This window comes from Mobula birostris, chromosome 7 (genome assembly GCF_030028105.1).
Source record: "Mobula birostris isolate sMobBir1 chromosome 7, sMobBir1.hap1, whole genome shotgun sequence".
Classification (NCBI taxonomy): domain Eukaryota; kingdom Metazoa; phylum Chordata; class Chondrichthyes; order Myliobatiformes; family Myliobatidae; genus Mobula; species Mobula birostris.
In genome coordinates, this window is record NC_092376.1 from 149,915,403 (window position 1) to 149,934,605 (window position 19,203).

At 43.7% G+C, this 19,203-nt stretch overlaps 1 protein-coding gene across 4 annotated transcripts in view; it reads right to left on the reverse strand.

Annotated features, from left to right (window-relative positions):
• The window catches only part of jade2 (jade family PHD finger 2), a 171,632-nt gene that overhangs the window by 14,934 nt on the left and 137,495 nt on the right, over positions 1 to 19,203 (reverse strand). For all 4 annotated transcript variants that reach the window (XM_072263926.1, XM_072263925.1, XM_072263927.1 and 1 more), the window contains exon 13: positions 10,062 to 10,179. In XM_072263926.1, coding sequence (XP_072120027.1) covers positions 10,062 to 10,179 — 118 coding nt within the window. The remainder of the gene's footprint in view (positions 1 to 10,061; positions 10,180 to 19,203) is intronic.

A 19,203-nucleotide genomic window follows, 5' to 3' on the forward strand; every position in this document is an offset into this window, starting at 1 on the left:
GGGAAGGACAGGGAAGCTTGAAGTAAGTGTTGAATGAACTTCCAGTAGAAGTGGTAGAGGCAGGTTCGATATTATCATTTAAAGAAAAATTGGACAGGTATATGGACAGGAAAGGAATGGAGGGTTATGGGCTGAGTGCAGGTTGGTGGGACTAGGTGAGAGTAGCACTCGGCACGGACTAGAAGGGCAGAGATGGCCTGTTTCCATGCTGTAATTGTTATAAGTCAATAGCATAACAACATTTTAAGTAATGTTTGGATATTAAACATACAGCACATATTTTCCCCGTATGAACATATAAAATCATTGCAACACACCAATATCGCTGAATCAGTGGGAGCCCTGGGCTTGTTTCCCTGCAACAAGACGGTCCCATCGAGGGGTGATGGGAGACAGTGATACTTGAAGGGGGTTCCTTATGTCCAGTCTGTTCCACAATTTAGTTTTCGTTGCATTCATTGCAGAGATACATTGGAAATGGAAGCAACGTTTTCAGTGCTTTCGTGGCTATCTCAGGATATTTAGCCTTGACTTTGATCCAGAATGCCGGCAGAGATGTTATGTCAAACATACTTCTCAGCCCGCCGTAACTTGCAAGCTTGAGGAGTTGATCTCCTTCCCGCGCTGACATGGATGATGCGCAGGTAATGACCTCGCATGAGTAATGGCTCAACAGTGGGCGTGACAGGGAATGAGGAAAGGTGCAGCTGACTCATATTGCCAAATCATATCGTTTCCTCGCGGCCCGCTAGCGCATGCTTTGCAGCCCGGTGGTTGGGGACCGCTGATATAGTAGACTCCAAAGAGCAGAAATCTTTGCACAGAATTTCACTCACTCATCAATAAAGCAGATAGTTTAACCTTAGCTTCCCGTTTGTGCAATCCTGCACTGTGCTGTTTATTTATAAAACATTACAAAAGGGTTAGAGATATTTTGAGACTGTAGATGGTACTACACAGACTCCAATTGTTTCCTTCACAGTTGTGGGTTCACTGTTGACTACACATCTCCCTGGAGTTATCTGCAACTCAAAGGTAACAGCAGTGTTACTATACATTTAGCGTTTAGCCTCATTATACCACACAGTCACAGGGACCACGGAAACTGGAATAAGCAAACTGGGAGAGGAATGCAATGTATCTGTGGGGGACGGGGGGGGGGGGGGAGGGAGAACTGAGGCCTAATGCAGGGTTTTGACCCAAAATGTCAACAATTCCTCCTCCTTGACAGAAGCCGATTGGCCCACTCAGCTCCTCCAGCGGTTTGTGTTCTTTCTAACACAGGAAAATCTTCAGTTGAAGAGTTGGACTGTGGTGTCTGAACTGCACTGCTGCTTTGTCACATAGCAGCTTCAAAGATAGCAACTGAGCACGTAGAGCAAATGTGCCGACTCTGAAAGCTGCAGCATCTAGAAAAGTCGCTTTAAGGCTGTGCAACAGAACAGAGCTTTCCAAAAGACAGGGAAAGCTGTATTTGTCAGAATACAGCCCTTGCTTTGCTTGGAACTGCCTGGTGACAAGCTGTGGCTACACCACATGTATGCTCCCAGTAATCTGTCCATTATCATTCCTTAATGTGACATACACCAAATGCAATATTACACAATACAGATGGCTATTCAGAATGTTCCTACATGTTTTGTACATTGGTATTGAATAACGCGTACCAGTAAGTTCTGTCTGTTCCTGGCCCTTTAGTGAGGATGTCACCACCTGTCAACTGCAAAGAATATCACACCTTCTGGTGTTACTGTCACACTTGCCAACAGCATAGCAGCTTCAGGAGTCTTTTTTAAGCACCATGTGAGGTACTAGGATCTGAAGAGCAAGGTCTGTGGTTCAGCTTAAGACTGAATGAAGCCCATCTTTGCCCCCCACCGCAAGTAAATTTTGGAAAGCATCTTCCCTTCTCTGAAAGCAATGCAGTGAATTAATTGGCCAGTGAATCAAACCAGATGAAATCAAATCGACCAAACCAAGTGGATCAAAACCAGATTTTGTCTTCTTTTATAACTTGCTCCTTGAATTAAATATCTGAACCAAGAGCTACAGTTGGAGAGCAAAGAAGAAGAAAAATTCTGGCCAATATTTACAGAACTGTAAAGACTGAGCTCCCTACATGCCAATCGGTCAGTTCTTCCCCACTCTCTCCAATAAAAAAAAATTAAAATGACTAATAGCCTTTTCTTGGTGAAGAACTGACATTCCTCTACTTTGGAAAGTAACTTTATCTCAGTGAAAATGCTCAAGCAACCAACAGGTGGTTTTGGAAGTGGTGGGACGGTAGGTAAACTGAGGTGCAGCTCTCAGCTACAGCATAAGGGATGCTGTACTCGCTCCTACTGGTCCACCTCCATGTTCTTGTATACTCTTTCTAAATGACTTTTGCTGCAGAGAAGTACAATTTGTGGTTACAGTGGGGGAACCCCTTCGACTATTAATTTGAGTCATATCTTTTTGCAGTTTCTAAGTCTGCTCGGAACAGTTCATTTAAATCATTGATATATATTTTTTTGTTGGCAGGGTGAATCAGTTAAACAAGTGTTATGGGCTGTATTTGACCTTTAGCAGCCAACATGAAGTCCATGTAGTCAATCTGGAGGAACGCCGAACTGGCTTCCATGCAATGGAAGCTCCAGCTGCTGGTGAACAAAGTCTGGAGCTATCAAGCAATGCAGCACAGCAGAAAAAGATCCATGATGGTGTGCACTGGCTGTTGTGGGACTTTTGGAAAAAAAAAACCCAGGTTCAAAAATTTAGCATAAACAAATGTAGGGGGAATTCCTTCAATACAATCTGAATGTGCCGCAGGGCCAAAAGGTTGGTTATGAGTGTAGTTTCAAGCCCAGGATTTTACCGCTGACAGGTCTGAATAGCATCTAACTGGAGATTCTTTTCATTCCCTGAGATCTGAAAACATTTGTTAAAACCTAAGAAACAGTAAGTGTGGTGCAAGGGGTTCCATATGTAGTTTAAATTATAATTGCAAGTGGTGCTATGGAGAGAGAACTATCTCGTATTTGGCAATTCTCGGAGGAGCTGGGATGGAGGGAGGAAAGCTCATCAGACAAAACTCCTTCACCCAGTCTTCATCCAGTGAAAAAACCCCTCAGTTTTGGCTTCTCTTCTTAAACCACCTATCTCTCTTTTCCTTTAAGAGGTTCCTGAAATGCCAGTCCTGATGAGGGGTCCAGGCCTGAAATGTTGTGTTTCTTCCACTCACTCCATTGAAACTGCCCGACCTGCTGAGTTCCTCCACTACCTTGTGTGTGCTGCTCCTGAAAGTGCTCCTCAGAGGTTCTTCATCCAAGAGTTTGGTTACCTCACCTAGTATCTCCATCTGTGGCTTCCTGCCAGTTTAGTTTTGATGGGACTTCTGTGTTTCTCCTGGGGATGTTTCGCTGACTTATAGGTGATTTGAAAATGAGGAGGATACAAAAAAATTGGCCGTGACCTTCAACTTCTCTCAGTTTCCTATACCAGTAACAATTTCCATTTATTTAGTATATTTAATGCAGTTGAACGTAGAAAACACAACATTATACAGACCTTCCAGCTCATGACGTGTAAACTTTATAACCTTCTGCGTTCACCAGCAACTTTGATGTGTGTTGCTAAGATTATTCTAACTCACTCTCTATTTTTCTATCATCCATATGTCTATCTAAGTTTCTTAAATACCCATAATGTATCTGCCTCTACCACCACCCCTGGCAGTACATTCCACACACTCACCACTCTCTGTGTAAAGAACTTGCCCCATATTTTCCTCCAATCACCTTAAAATTATGCCCCCTGATATTAGCCATTTCTGCCCTGGGTCTCTGGCTATCCACTCAATATATGCCTCTTATGATCTTGTACACCTCTATCAAGTCACCTCTCACCTTCCTTCGCTCCAAAGAGAAAAACCCGAGGCTACTGAGCCTATCTTCATAAGACATGCTCTGTATTCCCGGCAGCATCCTGGTAAATCTCCTCTGCAACCTCTCTTAAGCTTCTACATCCTTCCTATAATGAGGCAACCAGAACTGAACACAATATTCCAAGTGTGGTCTAAGCAGCGTTTTATAGAGCTGCAACATTATCTTGCGGGCCATTCCAATACTAATGAGGGCCAACATACCACATGCCTTCTTAACAACCCTGCCAACTTGCGCAGCAACTTTGAGGGAGCTATGGAAATGGACCCCAAGATCCTTCTGTTCTTCCACACTGCTCAATATCTTGCCATTAACCCTGTATTCTGCCTTCAGATTCGACCTTGCAAAGTGAATCACTTCACACTTTTCTAGGCTGAACTCCCACTGCCTCTTCTCAGCCCAGCTTACATCCTGTCACTCTCCCATTGTAACCTACGATAACCTTTTACAGCATCTGCAAGCAGGGGTTCCAGAACAGATCTCCGCAGAACACCACTGGTCACCAACCTCCAGGCAGAATATGCTTCATGTACAACACTCCCTGCCTTCTACGGACAAGCCAATTCTGAATGCACACAGCCTAGTCTGCCTGGATCCCATGACTCCTGGAACATGCCAAAGAACATCAGAAAAATATTATCAAACAAAATCTGATCCCCAGACACCAAAGAGCTTTTAGAGCAGATGAAAAGGTAGAGTTGAAGGAGTGATTTCAAGGAAATAAGGAGTAGATAGGATGACAAAAATTAATTAAAAAAGAGATTACAGAGCCTCACATTATTTGATATTAGATGATGTTCAAAGAGATTTAGGTGTCCTGGTAAAAAAAAAAACCACAAAATTAATATGCAGATATGAATAGCAATTAGGAAAAAAAAAAGGTAGGTTGCCTTTTTTTACAATGGGTTTGGAAGAAAGAATGAGGGAAATCTTCCTACAAATAAACACGGCTTTGGAAAAACTGTTCTTGGAGAAGGGTGTGCAATTTTGACCCTTCTACTTGAGGATAACTTCTTTGGCTGTCCATCAGTTTTCGATGTTGACTGAGGCCTGGGCAAGGTTGTATAGAAGACTGGCAGTTGCCCATGCTGCAAGTCTCCCCTCTCCACGCCACTGATGTTGTCCAAGGGAAGGGCACTAGGATCCATACAGCTTGGCACCGGTGTCGTCGCAGAGCAATGTGTGGTTAAGTGCCTTGCTCAAGGACACAACACACTGCCTCAGCTGAGGCTCGAACTAGAGACCTTCAGATCACTAGACCGACGCCTTAACCACGGCCACGCGCCACACTTGAGGATAAATATGTATCTTGAAATCAATGTGTATCAATAATCAATGTGTATCCTAAAAGATGGAAGCATACATGTTAATGACGGAACAAGAGCAGAACTGAAGGGGTGAAGTGTTGGAGGAATTTGGAGATGGAAGTTGTACCTCGGCAGGGAGATGTGTGGCCTCGGTTGTTGTGTGGACCAAGCCCTCGTGCCGCGGCTAGGAGACACCGGAGCTGGTGTGGCACAGTGGGCATCCATGCAGGGTTGGGGGCTGGGCCCCCATCGGTGCTGCCCTCCAGTGCTTGCTCAGTGGAAGATAGGATGGAGTGCATTCATCTGCAGCTGCACTAGTGTGTGATGATCGGAACTGCTGTAGGCTTGTTCTTGCCAACAACATCCAATGTGCCATCAACTTACAGGACATGACACTCAGGGACGCGGGCTACATGATTATTTTTGTGGCTGCATGTTGACTGCTATTGTCATTATATGTGCTAAATGTGCCTTGTGCTGTTTATGATTGCTGGTACTGGGCTTTGCAACTTGGCCCTAGAGGAATTCTGTTTCGTTTGGCTGCATTCATGCATGGTTGATTGACAATTAAACTTCAATTTACAGAGACAGGAAGGGGTGAGCCTCTGTAAAGTTGAAAAATATAAGAATTTAAATATTAAAGTTAGATCCAATATAAGTGACGGGTGGACATGTTTGACGAGGGTTTCAGAGCAGGGTCATTGATTAGAGATGTTTTGGAGGTGCAAACTGTTTTACTAATGACCTAGACAAGTGGTGCGGAAGTCAAATTTGAGGCTCAAATGAACTGAATGAATCTCAGGGAAAGTGAGTAGATGGCAGCCTGTGATCAGCATGCTAGTGTAGGAGGACAAAGAACACCTGGACGTAAAGTCCAGATCAGCCCAGATGAAGGACCACGGCCCAAACCATGTCCCTCTTTTGTAGCAGTCTGACTCATTGATTTTCAGAATCAGGTTCGTTATTACTGACAAATGTCATGGAATTTGTTGTTTTGCTGCAGCAATGCAAGACATAAAAATGACCAGAAGTTACAAAATAGATAAATAGTGCAAAAGATGATTATAAGGTAATATTCATGGGTTCAAATACGGTTAAAGAAGCTTTCTGGAAGAGCTTCAGATCAACTGTCTAGGGAAGAGGCTATCATCATCCCAGAAGCGCCTGGCTCAAATCTGAAAAGTCGTTGAGCACAGATTTGGACTCACCTTGTAATTTAACCCTTTCAGCACTGACCTGTGTCTGGCCAATCTGAAATCCACCACACAATTTCCAATGATATAACATCCTCTCTTGGGGCACAGCATGGAAATGGTTGTCATCATCCTGACTGTGCTTTGGCATTAAGGCCACTCCACAGTATCCCAGTCATCTCCTCTCAGACAAAGACCAATGCTCCAATTACATCATTTATTTTCTTTACTGCTCCATTAGGTTTCAGTGCCTTCGGTTTTTGGATCCCCAAACCTGACTGACTTCACATCCAAGAATACTTTGTTGAATAAACGCATGGAATTCTCTCAGACTTTGCGGCCAATATTGGCTCTTACACGACGACAAACAAAATAACTCACATTTATGAGACATAGCAGACATGGAACAGCTGCAGCATTCACCTGTGCAAGTTACTCCAAGTGCTCTCCAAATGCAATTTCATCTAGATCAATCATTCCATCGCTGGTATGCCCAAAGTGAGTTAATCAGCTGCTGGGCAATTAGGGAAGGGAATAGTCTGATTTTAGAACAAGTACTAACAGTACTCTCCCTTAGTTTACTTGTATTGTCGATCCAGCATCAATGGTTACACCTCCTTCTCACCTAGGCTAATATCCCGGATGTAATAGAACATGTTCCTTTAAGGGCAACTTTAATCTGTGTCATCGAACACTATTGGTTGTTGGCACTTAAAGATGAACTGTTTTCAATATTCACCAGTTGTACTTGAGGCTTTCCGATAGCCTATTACTTTACTGATGAGGTACAACCCATTTAGACGCCAATGATCTTACCCAAGTTTGCACAGAATCTTGAAGGAAATTTCGTGATTCTATATGAAAACCAAAATTCCTTCATGGAGTGTTTTAAATGTAATTATACAATTGCGAAGAAGTAATGAATTTCATGTTGCAGGAAAGCTTAGAAAGGGGTTATAACAATAGCTTTATTTGTCATGTGTGCATCAAATCATACAGAGAAAAGCGGGGTTTGCATCAAACCAAATCAGTGAGGGTTGTATTGGGCAGCATACAAGTGTTACCACTCTTCTGGCGCCAACTCAGCATGCCCACAACTTACTAACCCTAACCACACATCTTTGGAATGTGGGAGGAAACCCGAGCACCCGGAGGAAACTCACGCAGTCACGGGGAGAACACACAAATTCCTCACAGACAGTGGCGGGAATTGAAACCCAACTGGTGACCGCTAGGGCTCGCCAACGCACTACCGTGCTGCTAGGAAGTAACAGGAATCTGTGTAATCAGTCTCCAGTATCAGCCCTAACCCAGTACTTACTTGACTCTTGCACTGAAGTCCGAAAGCTCTGGAGTCTAGACTTAATTTCAGGTTCATTACTGTCTTGGCCAACAATCATTCCTCAATCAAGGGCATCCAAATACATTTCCTAAGCATTTTTCTTATTGCTATTTGTGCGGTCATTATGTGAGCAAATTTGTTGCTTTTTTTGCTTACATAATAAACCACGGCCACACTTCAGAAATACTTGAATGAAATATTTCAAGTTGGCGATAAAAATACATCCTTCAGGGTCTTAAGCCAAGAGGTTGTGTCACACAAATGTGATTGAAGATTTTGAACAGGTAATGAAGCATATAAATGAGGGTAGGGCAAGCTTTGCACAGCCTTTGTGAAGTTCCCCACAAGGAAGACTGGTTCAAAAGGAATCCAGGGCAAGTTGGAAAACTGAATCCGAAACTGGCGATACGATAGGAAACAGAAGGGGATGGTAGATAATTGCTTTAGTCATTGGATGTCTGTGACTAGCAAGGTTTCATAAGGATTGGTGTTGGGACCACTGCTGTTTGTAATATTTATGAAGGACTTGGACGTGGATGTAGGGGGCACAAGTTTGTGGATGACACAAAGATCGCTGAAGCTGTTGACAGTGTGGAACATTGCCTTCGGCTGCAGAAAAAGTCACTTTGTTGGCGAATTGAGATGAGAAATGGTAGAAGGAGATTGGTCCAGACAAATGTAAGAAGAGCCAAAACAGCAAGTTGCTGGAGCAGTGTTCGTGTGGGGAGAGGAACCGTCGATGAGGTTAAGATCCTGCATCAGGACTCAGGGTGGAGGGGGAAGATAGGCAGTAAAAAGAGGAATGGGAGAGGGGTGAGATAGATGCCCATAGGCGATATGTGGACCAAGGAGGGATGAAGGATGATGAGCAGAAGGAGCCAGGTGAGGGAGAGGATTCGGCCGACTTGGGAGATGGAGACTGGTGGGGTGGCAGTGGTGATAGTCGGAAGCAGACAAAGAATACAAAAAGAGGCAGGTGCGGCCAGGTGGGAGAGGGGAGAGTGGAGATGGAAACAGGCTGGAGAAGGATAAGCAGCAACACAAAGGCTAAGTATTATAATCTGATAAGCAAAGAAAGTGATAATGGGAAGGGAGAGATGAAGGGCAGTCGGGGGAAGGGATACAGTGGGTGACATGTGTATGAAACAGACGGATAGACCCAGAAGGGGGATCAAAACAGGTATTTGAGGGATTGAGGGGGTATAGGAGAGGGAATAAAAATGGAAGGACCAGACGTGGGTCAGAAGCAGATAGGGCGGGAAGTACAGTAGATAAAGATCACTTGAGATTGGAAATTCAATATTCATAGCATTGGGTTTAACAAAAATTTGGGAGTACTAAAGGCAAGGCTTTAGTTGGGCCTTAGGGAGTACTGAGGAATAGAGGGACACAAGAGTGCAAGTTCACAGCTCCTTGAAGGCGTTGGCATAGGTAGATAACGTAGTTACGAAGGCAGAGGAGAAACTGGCCTTCAAGTACAGTGGTAGGGAAGTTATACTCCAACTTTATAAAACCTTGGTCAGACATAAGCTGGAGTTCCACATGCGCTCCTGGTGACTATGCTTTCGGAAGGATGCAATGGTGCTGAAGAAGGTTCAGAGGCTGCTGCTTGGGATGAAGCAGCTCAGGCTGGAAATGTTACCTACTTTCTCCATGGAGAGGAGGTTAAAAGGGGACATGACTGAGATACATAAAACTATGAGGAGCACGGTTAAAGTAGACTGTAGGACGGTTCTCTCCATATCGGATGTAGGACATGGATTTTGGTAACTGGAGGGAAAATATTTAAAGAGGTCATAAGGAGATCCTTCTTCACTCAGGGGGTGGCAAGTAGCTGGAATGCACTGTCTAATAGAGTAGTTGAAGCTGGGTCACTGACAACATTGTGTAAGTGTCCAGATAAGTATACTCTGAATAGAGAGCAATGGACCAAGTGCTAGGAGATGGGATTCATGTGGAAGGGTGTCCAGTGATCGGTGTGGATGAATTGGGATGACTGGCCTGTTTCCATGACCAGCACTCGTGGCTTAGAAAAAGGGATGAAAGTAGAAGGAAGAAATGGTGGGAGAACTCAGCCGGTCAAACAGCATACAGGGAGGCAGAAGGTGTAAGATGATGCTTCAGATCAGGAGTCTGCAATGGATCTCAACCCAAAGCACTGATTTATAATTTCTGCCTCTACAGATGCTGCTTGACCGGCTGAGTCCTTCCACCATTACTTTTCATTCCAGAATCCAGCATCCACAGTTTCTTTTGTTTTCAGTGAATGCCGACACTTGATTCAACAAAGTCCTACCTCGATGGAGATTTTCTTCTATCAGCTTGGTTTGATGGTGGAATATTTGTTCCTGAAGCCTGGAGACTGATCGTTTCATTTTCTCTCTTCTTGTCACCATGTAGCAAAGATTTCTAACCTGTTGAATCAAACAAGTATAATTATTACCTCTCTGCACTCTTCATACTTTCAATATCAGAACACAACAATATTAAAAAACAAAGGAGCTGGTTGTGGACTTCAGGAGGAATGGAGACAGGCTAGCCCCTATTGACATCAATGGATCTGGGGTTGAGAGGGTGAACAGCTTTAAGTTTCTCAGCCTACACATCACCGAGGATCTCACGTGGTCTGTACATACTGGCTGTGTGGTGAAAAAGGCACAACAGCATCTCTTTCACCTCAGAGGGTTGAAGAAGTTTGATAAAGGCCCCCAAATCCTAAGAACTTTCTATAGGGGCACGATTGAGAGCATCCTGAATGGCTGCATCACTGCCTGGTATGGGAACTGTACTTCCCTCAATCGCGAGACTCTGCAGAGAGTGGTGCAGACAGCCCAGTACATCTGTAGATGTGAACTTCCCACTATTCAGGACATTTACAGAGACAAGTGTGTAAAAAGGGCCCGAAGGATTACTGGGGACCCTAGTCACCCCAACCACAAACTGCTCCAGCTGCTACCACCTGGGAAACGGTACCGCAGCATAAAAGCCAGGACCACAGGCTTTGGGACAGCTTGTTCCACCAGGCCATCAGACTGATTAATTCATGCTGATACAATTGTATTTCTATGTTATATTGACTTTCCTGTTGTACATACTATTTACTACAAATAAATTGCACATTTAGATGGAGACATAAAGATTTTTACTCCTCGTGTATATGAAGGATATAAGAAGTCAATTCAAACTGACAAGGTTACATGAAATTCTGTTAGACAGAACATAAAGTAATGACCTCGCTCAATAAACACGTAGAAGGCCTTCACAAAATCTTGTTTCCTAAAAGGCTGAATCAGCACACAAGAAGTGTACTACAATTACAGGTTTACAGTTGATGCGATATACGTATTTATTGCGAAACTGTCTCAGAAAGAGCACATGGAAACAATGATCTACACCTAACATCAAGACTATATTAACACCAAAAGGATAGAAAAAAACAACTCTGTTTTTCTTAGATAGATGTGTAGGGTTGAGAGTGACTTGCTCTCATCTTGGTTCTGTGGGTTCTGAGATGCCTAATGAATCCTAAGTGGGATCGGCTCTGCGATAAGTGGGGCATTTGGTAATTTAAAAAGTGGTCTGTGAGTTGTTTGGACCACTGCACACTCATTCTGCACTTTGCGCTTTGCTTCTGTGCTCCTGTCGCAGTGACTCAAAGTACTCGTGCTTTACTGGATGCTGGTCCACTAACTTAATCTATCATGGGCTAGTTGTTCCTTTAAAGAAGTTTTCGAATGCCCCTGAAACACGTTCCATGACAGAGCTTGGCAACGTGTTTTGGAAGTCTGATGTCTAGCTATATCTACTGAATTTGTCTTTACTTTCAGGAACCTGTGGAGGCAAAAGGACGGTCAAGGTTTCAGTTCAGGATCTGCATCTGGACTGTGAGCGTAGAGCGGAAGAGCCAGGATAGAGAAATGAGGGGGAGGGTGTGAGACAGAGGACGGTAGGTGATAGATCAAACCAACCAAGGCGAGGGACAATGGGCAGAAGGAACCAAACACCTCCCTCCCACCTGCTTCCATCACTCAGCCTACAAATTTACTTGGGTTTCGTCTCTATTGGTTCATCTTTCCACTCCTGCCCCCCCCCCACCCTGTGGCATCATCTTTCCCTTACTTGGTTCCATCTATCTATCCCCTACCAGCCTCTGTCTTTACTCTCCCTCTTCCTTTCCCTCACCTAACTCCATCTGGTTCCACAAATCACCCACCAACCCTTGTTTCCTCACACTGTTATATGCTGACTATCTTCCCTCAACACACTCCTGATGCAGGGTCTTGTCCTGAAATGCTGACCATCTCTTTGCCCCTGCTGATACTGCCCGACACTCTTTTGAGTTCTTCCGGCAGTCTACCTTTTGCTCCAGAACCTTGTTTATTCAATCCTAATTGCCTGGTAATCCGAGCGGAAATTTATTATTTTACAGGCGAGCTTTAACCCCGGCGGGAATGTCACTTCTTCATTTGGGCATGCCAATTAACCAATGGTACAACTACCCTTAAGCACTTCCAAGTTCTCAAAGTGAAAAGGATGCTTGAAAATTTATACCATTTGCTCAAATCACAAACAAATTACCAATTACTTTGTCCCAGGAATTTGATTTTTACTCAATGATAACTTGGTACATGAAATGATTGCGCTCCATTCCATTAGTACCAACCCAACAATCAGTTCTAAGACCTATTTTAAAGGTAGTGCACATCGACTATAAGTTTCTGTTTTGTTTTAAAACACTCTCCTACAGACAGGAATATCCCACTTTAACAGCTGACTAATTTCATCCCGAAGCTCAAGTTCTGTGCTGTATCTCTAAAATAAAAGAAATAATTATTTCCAATACATTCAGGTTGGCCTGGCATCTTTCATTCAGGGATGGTGTTATGTTGACAAACAAAAGGTTTTTCTGGCCATCTCTTAGAAGGTTGGTCAGAAAAATAGGAGAGAGAGAGAGAGCAGACCCAACCCGAAGTGTGAACTCACTTCCTTTTTCAATAGATGCTTCCTAACCTGAATATTTTCTGCATTTTCTGTCTCTATCCACAGAGAAGTGGCTGATCTTTGATGACTCTTAACTATGAAGGACAGTGTGAGGTCCAGAAGAGATGTCTGTCTGTCTCGGTACCATATCCGATGCGGACTTTGGTGACCATGGTTTTCCATATAGATCTATCCTTCGTTTTTTGGATGACTTCCATTTTCTCGATGTGTAGCCACCTGGCTATGCTTTCGATGTACATAAGCCGAGGTCTTCCTCCAGGTTTGCTCCCCTCAATCTTTCCAGAGAGTATGAGTTTTTCTAGTTCATCTTTCCGCATGATGTTGTCTTTCTCTTATTGTTGGTACGAGAGATCAAAGTGCTTGGGCTCTTCTGAGAACTTCTTCATTTGATGTGTGTGTGGTCCATGATATTTTTTAACATTCTCCTGTAGAGATACTACTACTTTTTGTTTTTGGCTTCAGCTTGTGGACAGGTACAAACAGGGATCTGGAAGAAGACCACCAGGACTGGTGAAGCCGAGTGACAGAAACACGGACGAAGGGAGAAAATAATGTTTAGAAAAAAGTAACTTACTATTCAGTGACGATTTGAAATTTAGTGTAAGAGACACTCAATATCGATATACGGCTCTAAAAGCATCCAGCTGTTTAATAATTATGTCACTGTACTACTATAAGTAAGCAATGTGTAATAAAAAAATCTTGCAGCATCATAATAATTAATAATAGTTCAGTAATAGCGTAATTAAGGAACTGCAATGATTTAAAGTGTATGTTTGTAATGAAATCTCTGATGGTTAGCCATACCAAGGCAAAACTGATCTTGGTGGCTTTGTGACGTGACTGTTACCAAAGACGAAGAATTGTGGTATGATTCATGAGTAAAAACGAAGATGATAATTCTGACAGTCATCCGCATGAGTACTGTAAGACTTGATAACTCTGCTTGCTAGCAGTGGCAACATTACTGTGCTGTTAGGCCAATATTCCTGCGCAGTTGACAATGTTAGGGCTACAAAGATATGCAAGATGCTAGTTTTTAAAAATACCACAAATTCAAATACTGGAAGAGACAGTAACGTTTATACGTGGTGGGATTACTGCAGTCAGATTTAAAAGCCTCTCCATCTGCATCCATATGACTGACTATTAACTGCCTACACATGGAAACCACAAGCAAGCTCAGAATAGCAAGTTGACACAAGCATGAGAAGTGATGTACGGGGAGATGGATTGATGGGTTGATGAGATCTAACGATGATAAAAAGCTGTTTGCAGTGCTCAGAATCCATGGCACACATCATTATTTGCTTCCAACTGCTCTTTATGGGGGAAGTACACCATCAGTATATGTGAGTAAGCTGGTGGCAGAGCATGATGAATGACAACTGAGCAAAGTGTGGACGATGAGATTTACATACCAATGACAAAGGCATAAAGGGGGAAGAGGTCCTGTGCAGAGAGTGTCGGGAGTTAGAAAAGAGGCTGAAGAGCAGGCAGTAGTCTCTAGATTACTCCCGGCCCCACGTGCTAGTCTGGGCAGAAATACAATACAAGGGAAAGTTAATGAAGAGCACCTATTTGTGGGGCAAGTCCACATCGGACGTGTGGGGGGGTGCTTGAAGACCAGATGCACAGGCTACAGGGCAGCCATGCTCTGGTCAGAAGGATGGACAAGGATGGCAAGGTAAGAGGATCCTGGATGTTGAGGGAGGTGACGAATTTATTCAAGAGGAAAAAGAAGCAAGAATCAAACAGCTCTTGAGGATTATAAAGACGCCAAGAAAGAATACAAGGAGGGAAATAGGAAAGCCTAGGGGGACCATGAAAAGTCTGTGATAAATATTATTGAAGGCATTGTATACATATATCAAGAGCAAGAGGATAACTAGGGAGAGAGAAGGACCACTCAGGGATAAAGGGGGGAACATTTGCTTGGAAGAAGAGGATGTGGGTGAGGTCCTTAATGAGTACTTTACATCAGCATTTACCAAGATGAATGCGGAGGAGAGGGAGATCAGTGCCGAGTGTACTGATATGCTGGGGCATTTTGAGGTAAAGGAGGAGTAATATTGGGCATCTTAAAGAGCATTAAGGTGGCTAAGTCCCCAGGGACTGATGGAATATACCCCAGGTTATTGAGAGAGGCAGGCGAGAGATTGCTGGGGCCTTGACCAATTTCTTTGTGTCCTCTCTACCAACAGGCGAGGTCCCAGAAGGCTGGCGAGTAGCTAACGTTGTTCCATTATTCAAGACAGGAACCAGGGATAACCATGGAAACTACAGATCGATGAGTCTCACAGCAGTGGTTGGAAAGTTACTAGAGAGGATTCTTAAGGGATAGGATTTATGAGCATTTGGAAAACCATGGCCTAATTTGGCAGAACCAGCATGGCTTTGTGCAGGGCAAGTCTTGTCAAACTAACTTGATCGAGACTTTTTGACAAAGTGACGAGGGTGATTGATGGAAGGTAGAGCTGTGGATATTGTTTACATGGATTTTAGTAAGGTGTTTGACAAGGTCCCTCATGGGAGGCTCATCCAGAGGATTAATATACATGGGATCCATGGTGAATTGACTGTCTGGATTCAGAACTGGCTTGCCGACGTAAGACAGTGGCAGTGTTTGAAGGGACTTGTTCTGAATGGAGATCTGCGATTAGTGGTGTTCCACAGGGATCTGTACTAGGACCTCTGCTGTTTGCAACGTACATAAATGATCTAAGTTAAAATGTAGATGGGTAGGTTATTAAGCTTGCAGGTGATACGATAGGTTGTGTGGCAGATAGTGTAGAAGACTGGCAAAGAATACAGTGACATATAGAACAGTTGCAGACATGGGCAGAGAAATGGCAGATGAAGTTTAACCAGCCTAATGTGAAGTGCTGAACCTTGATAGGTCAAATGTAAAGATACAATACAGTGTTAAGGGCAAGACCTTAACAGTGTTGATGAACTTGGGGGGGGGGGGTTCAAGTTCATAACTCCCCCCCAAAAGGCATATGGAATGCTTGCCTTTATTACTCAGGGCACTGAGTTCACTAGTCAGGAAGTTATGTTGCAGCTTTATAAAACTCTAGTTAGGTCACATCTAGAGTACTGCATACAGTTCTGGTCACCCATTGTAGAAAGGATGTTGAGGCTTTGAAGAGGGTGCAGAAGAGGTTGACCAGGAGGCTGCCTGGTTTAGAGGGCGTGTGCTATCATGAGAGGCTGGACAAACTTGGGTTGTTTCCTCTGGAGCGGCAGAGACTGAGCAGAGATTAGACAGAGGTTTATGAGATTATGAGAAGCATGGATAGGGTAGACAGACAGTATCGTCTTTCCCCGGGTTGAAATGATCAATACCAGAGGGCATGCATTTAAGGTGAGGGATGGTAACTTCAAAGGAGATGTCAGGGGCAAGGTTTTTTACATTGAGAGTGGTGTGTGCGCTGAATGGGGTGGTGGTAGAGGTAAAAATATCAGGGACTTTTAAGAGACATTTAGATAGGCACATGAATGTGAGGAAAGTAGAGGGATATGGACCTAGTGTAGGCAGAAGAGATTAGTTTCGGCCAGATTTGGGAACAGCTTCTTCCCAACTGTGATAAGACTGCTGAACGGATCCTGACCCGGATCTGGGCCGTACCCTCCAAATATCCGGACCTGCCTCTCGGTATTTTTTGCACTACCTTACTTTCCATTTTCTATTTACGATTTATAATTTACATTTTTAATATTTACTATCGACTTGCACTCCAGGGAGCGCAAAGCGCAGAATCAAATATCACTGTGTTGATTGTACACTCTAGTATCAATTGTTTGGCGACAATAAAGTAAAGTAGTTTAGTTAGCCACTGATTACTAGTTTAATTGGTTCAGCAGAAGACTGTGAGCTGAAAAGCCTGTTCCTTTGTTGTACTGGTTCTCTGTTCCTGATTGATATTGTTGATCCTGATTACCATGACATTCACTACAGGTTTAGTGCCTCTCAGCTGATTTGTTAACCAGAGCTACCAAATTCACTGGTGTCTGATAATAACTTCTGAAGCATTTGAAAATGCGTTACATACCCCAAAGCTGTGATTCATTAATATACAAGATGCGAGTGATGGGAAATGGAACAATTTCTAATTAGAGGAATAAAACACGCAGACTAAATTTAATATAGCTTGGATATTGAGTAAAAGTCATTTACGTTTTGTCTCAGGAGCAAGGTAAGATTTCCTCAGCATTATCAAGGACCAGTCAAGTGAGGCTGCACTCCTAGTCAAGTCCTGTCAGCAGCAGGTGCGGGCTGAAGAGTTGTAGCTATAACAACTTTATCTCTCTCGCTCTCTGCCTTTCTGTCTTACCATGTTCTGCATGGGGCCAAAGTCCTACCCAATTTGTTCTGACACGCAGTCGTCACTTTATCAGGCTACTGAGTGTACGTTCATGGACTTCTGCTGCTGTAGCCCAACCACAAGGTGTTAAGTGTTCAGAGGTGCTCTTCTGCACGTGACTGTTGTGAAGTGTGGTTAGCTGAGTTTTCACCTTCCTGTCGGCTTGAACCAGTCTGGCCATTCTCCTCTGACCTCTCATTAACAAGGTGCTTACGCCCACAGAGCTGCTGCTCACTGGGTGCTGTTTGCTCCTCGCACCATTCTATGTAAACTCCAGAGACTGTTCTGCGTGATAATCCCAGGAGATCAACAGTTTCTGAGATACTCAAACCACCCCATCAGGCACCAACAACATTCTAGGGTCAAAGTCACTTAGATCACATTTCTTCCCCATACTGATGTTTGGTTTGAACAACAACTGAACCTCTGGACCACGTCTGCACGTTTTTATACATTGTGGTAGTACCATGTGATTGGATATTTGCATTAACGAGCATGCGTACAGGAGTATATAATAAAATGGCTACTGAGTGAATGTGTAACAAAAATATACATGCCCTCTTAAAGAAGATGATGATTTGTTTGAAAATGCATAAGAATTCTAATTGCTGGGACTGATTTTACCGGATGTTCACTTGATGTTGGACAACTGGGCACATCTTTTGAGTGGCCTTCAGACTGAACAATTCACTTCAGAAAGAATAAGCACCCTCGGTGATGGAGGCTTTCCCTTCATCAGCTTAGCTTAGTGTCAAATACTGACTCAGACAAGATGACAAAATGTCATACCACAATACCACTCTCTCTTTCGGGTTTGCAACTGAACGCTAACTAGTTAAATGCAGAAGCAATAATTCCGCCTGGATTCTCTGGTATTAGATTTTCTGAGCTTGCTAACAGCAAATGTAAAGGTGCCCTCAGGCTGGATACCTGGGGAACAACGCACATTTTCACTGAGTGATGTTTAGTTCTCAATCCCACCTCCCCCCTTTCCAGGGGACTGGACTTTAATTGGCATATCATTACTGGGTACTTGGCAGAGTGGATATCAATTCTGGTGTTCCATGACACCAGGCACCAATGCATCCTCTTCTCACTGAATGACAATTTGTACGACATTACAGAGCTAATTGAGTATGTAGTCATCGTGTTAAACAAAATGAATTTCGAAACAAGAATGTTACTACTTTGCATAACCTTCTTCCACTTCCTCCCTCCCACCCACACACACCGACAGTCCTTCAACTCCTGGACAGGCCGCTGGCTGGAGCTAAAGTCTCCAAGCTTTGGCCACCAAGCTTCGACTCCCAGCCTTCCGATTGACCTTTGGGCTTCAATCGTCAGTATCAAAACCTGGACTAGCTGATGACAGGATGCTGAAATCCAGGCGATGGGCGCGAAGACTGGCCAGCTCTCGTGCCTCCTTTTGTACTGACATTTGATCTCAGGACCCAGCTGGCACAGTCCAACATCCACAGATGTCCTTTATCACCTACCAACATCGCTGGACTTGGAGTGCAGAACGGAGGTCTGGACTCCGGATGTTCTCCATCCCACGTCCACATCGCTGGCCTTCAAGTGTAGAACAGAGGCCTAGAACTCAGATGTCCTACGTCCCACATCTACATCGCTGGCCTTCAAAAGTGGAACAGAGGCCTAGAATTCAAATGTCCTACGTCCCACATCCACATAACCGGCCTTCAGAAGCAGAACTACACTTATGGCAGGCTGCTTACACTTCCTTGGATGCCCAAATTGGGCATTCTTAACTTCCAAGCCAAAAAGCACAACGATCATGCTGAATTCCATTTCAAAAGGTCAACTATTATCTTATTAGGCATCGAAATTCTGTGCTTCCAATGACAGTGATACAACAATAGTCATTTGCACAGTGTGCGCGGCAAAGTTAATGACTCCTTCATATTACATTATGCTGCTACTTGGTATCCAGGGCATTGATTGTTTCCACTTCTCTCCCACCTAGTTCAGAAACACACATACATTCAATGCCAGCCCTCCTGATGTGTTCACTGATTTGTTTTTCTCTGACTCAATAATTTCCAAATAACT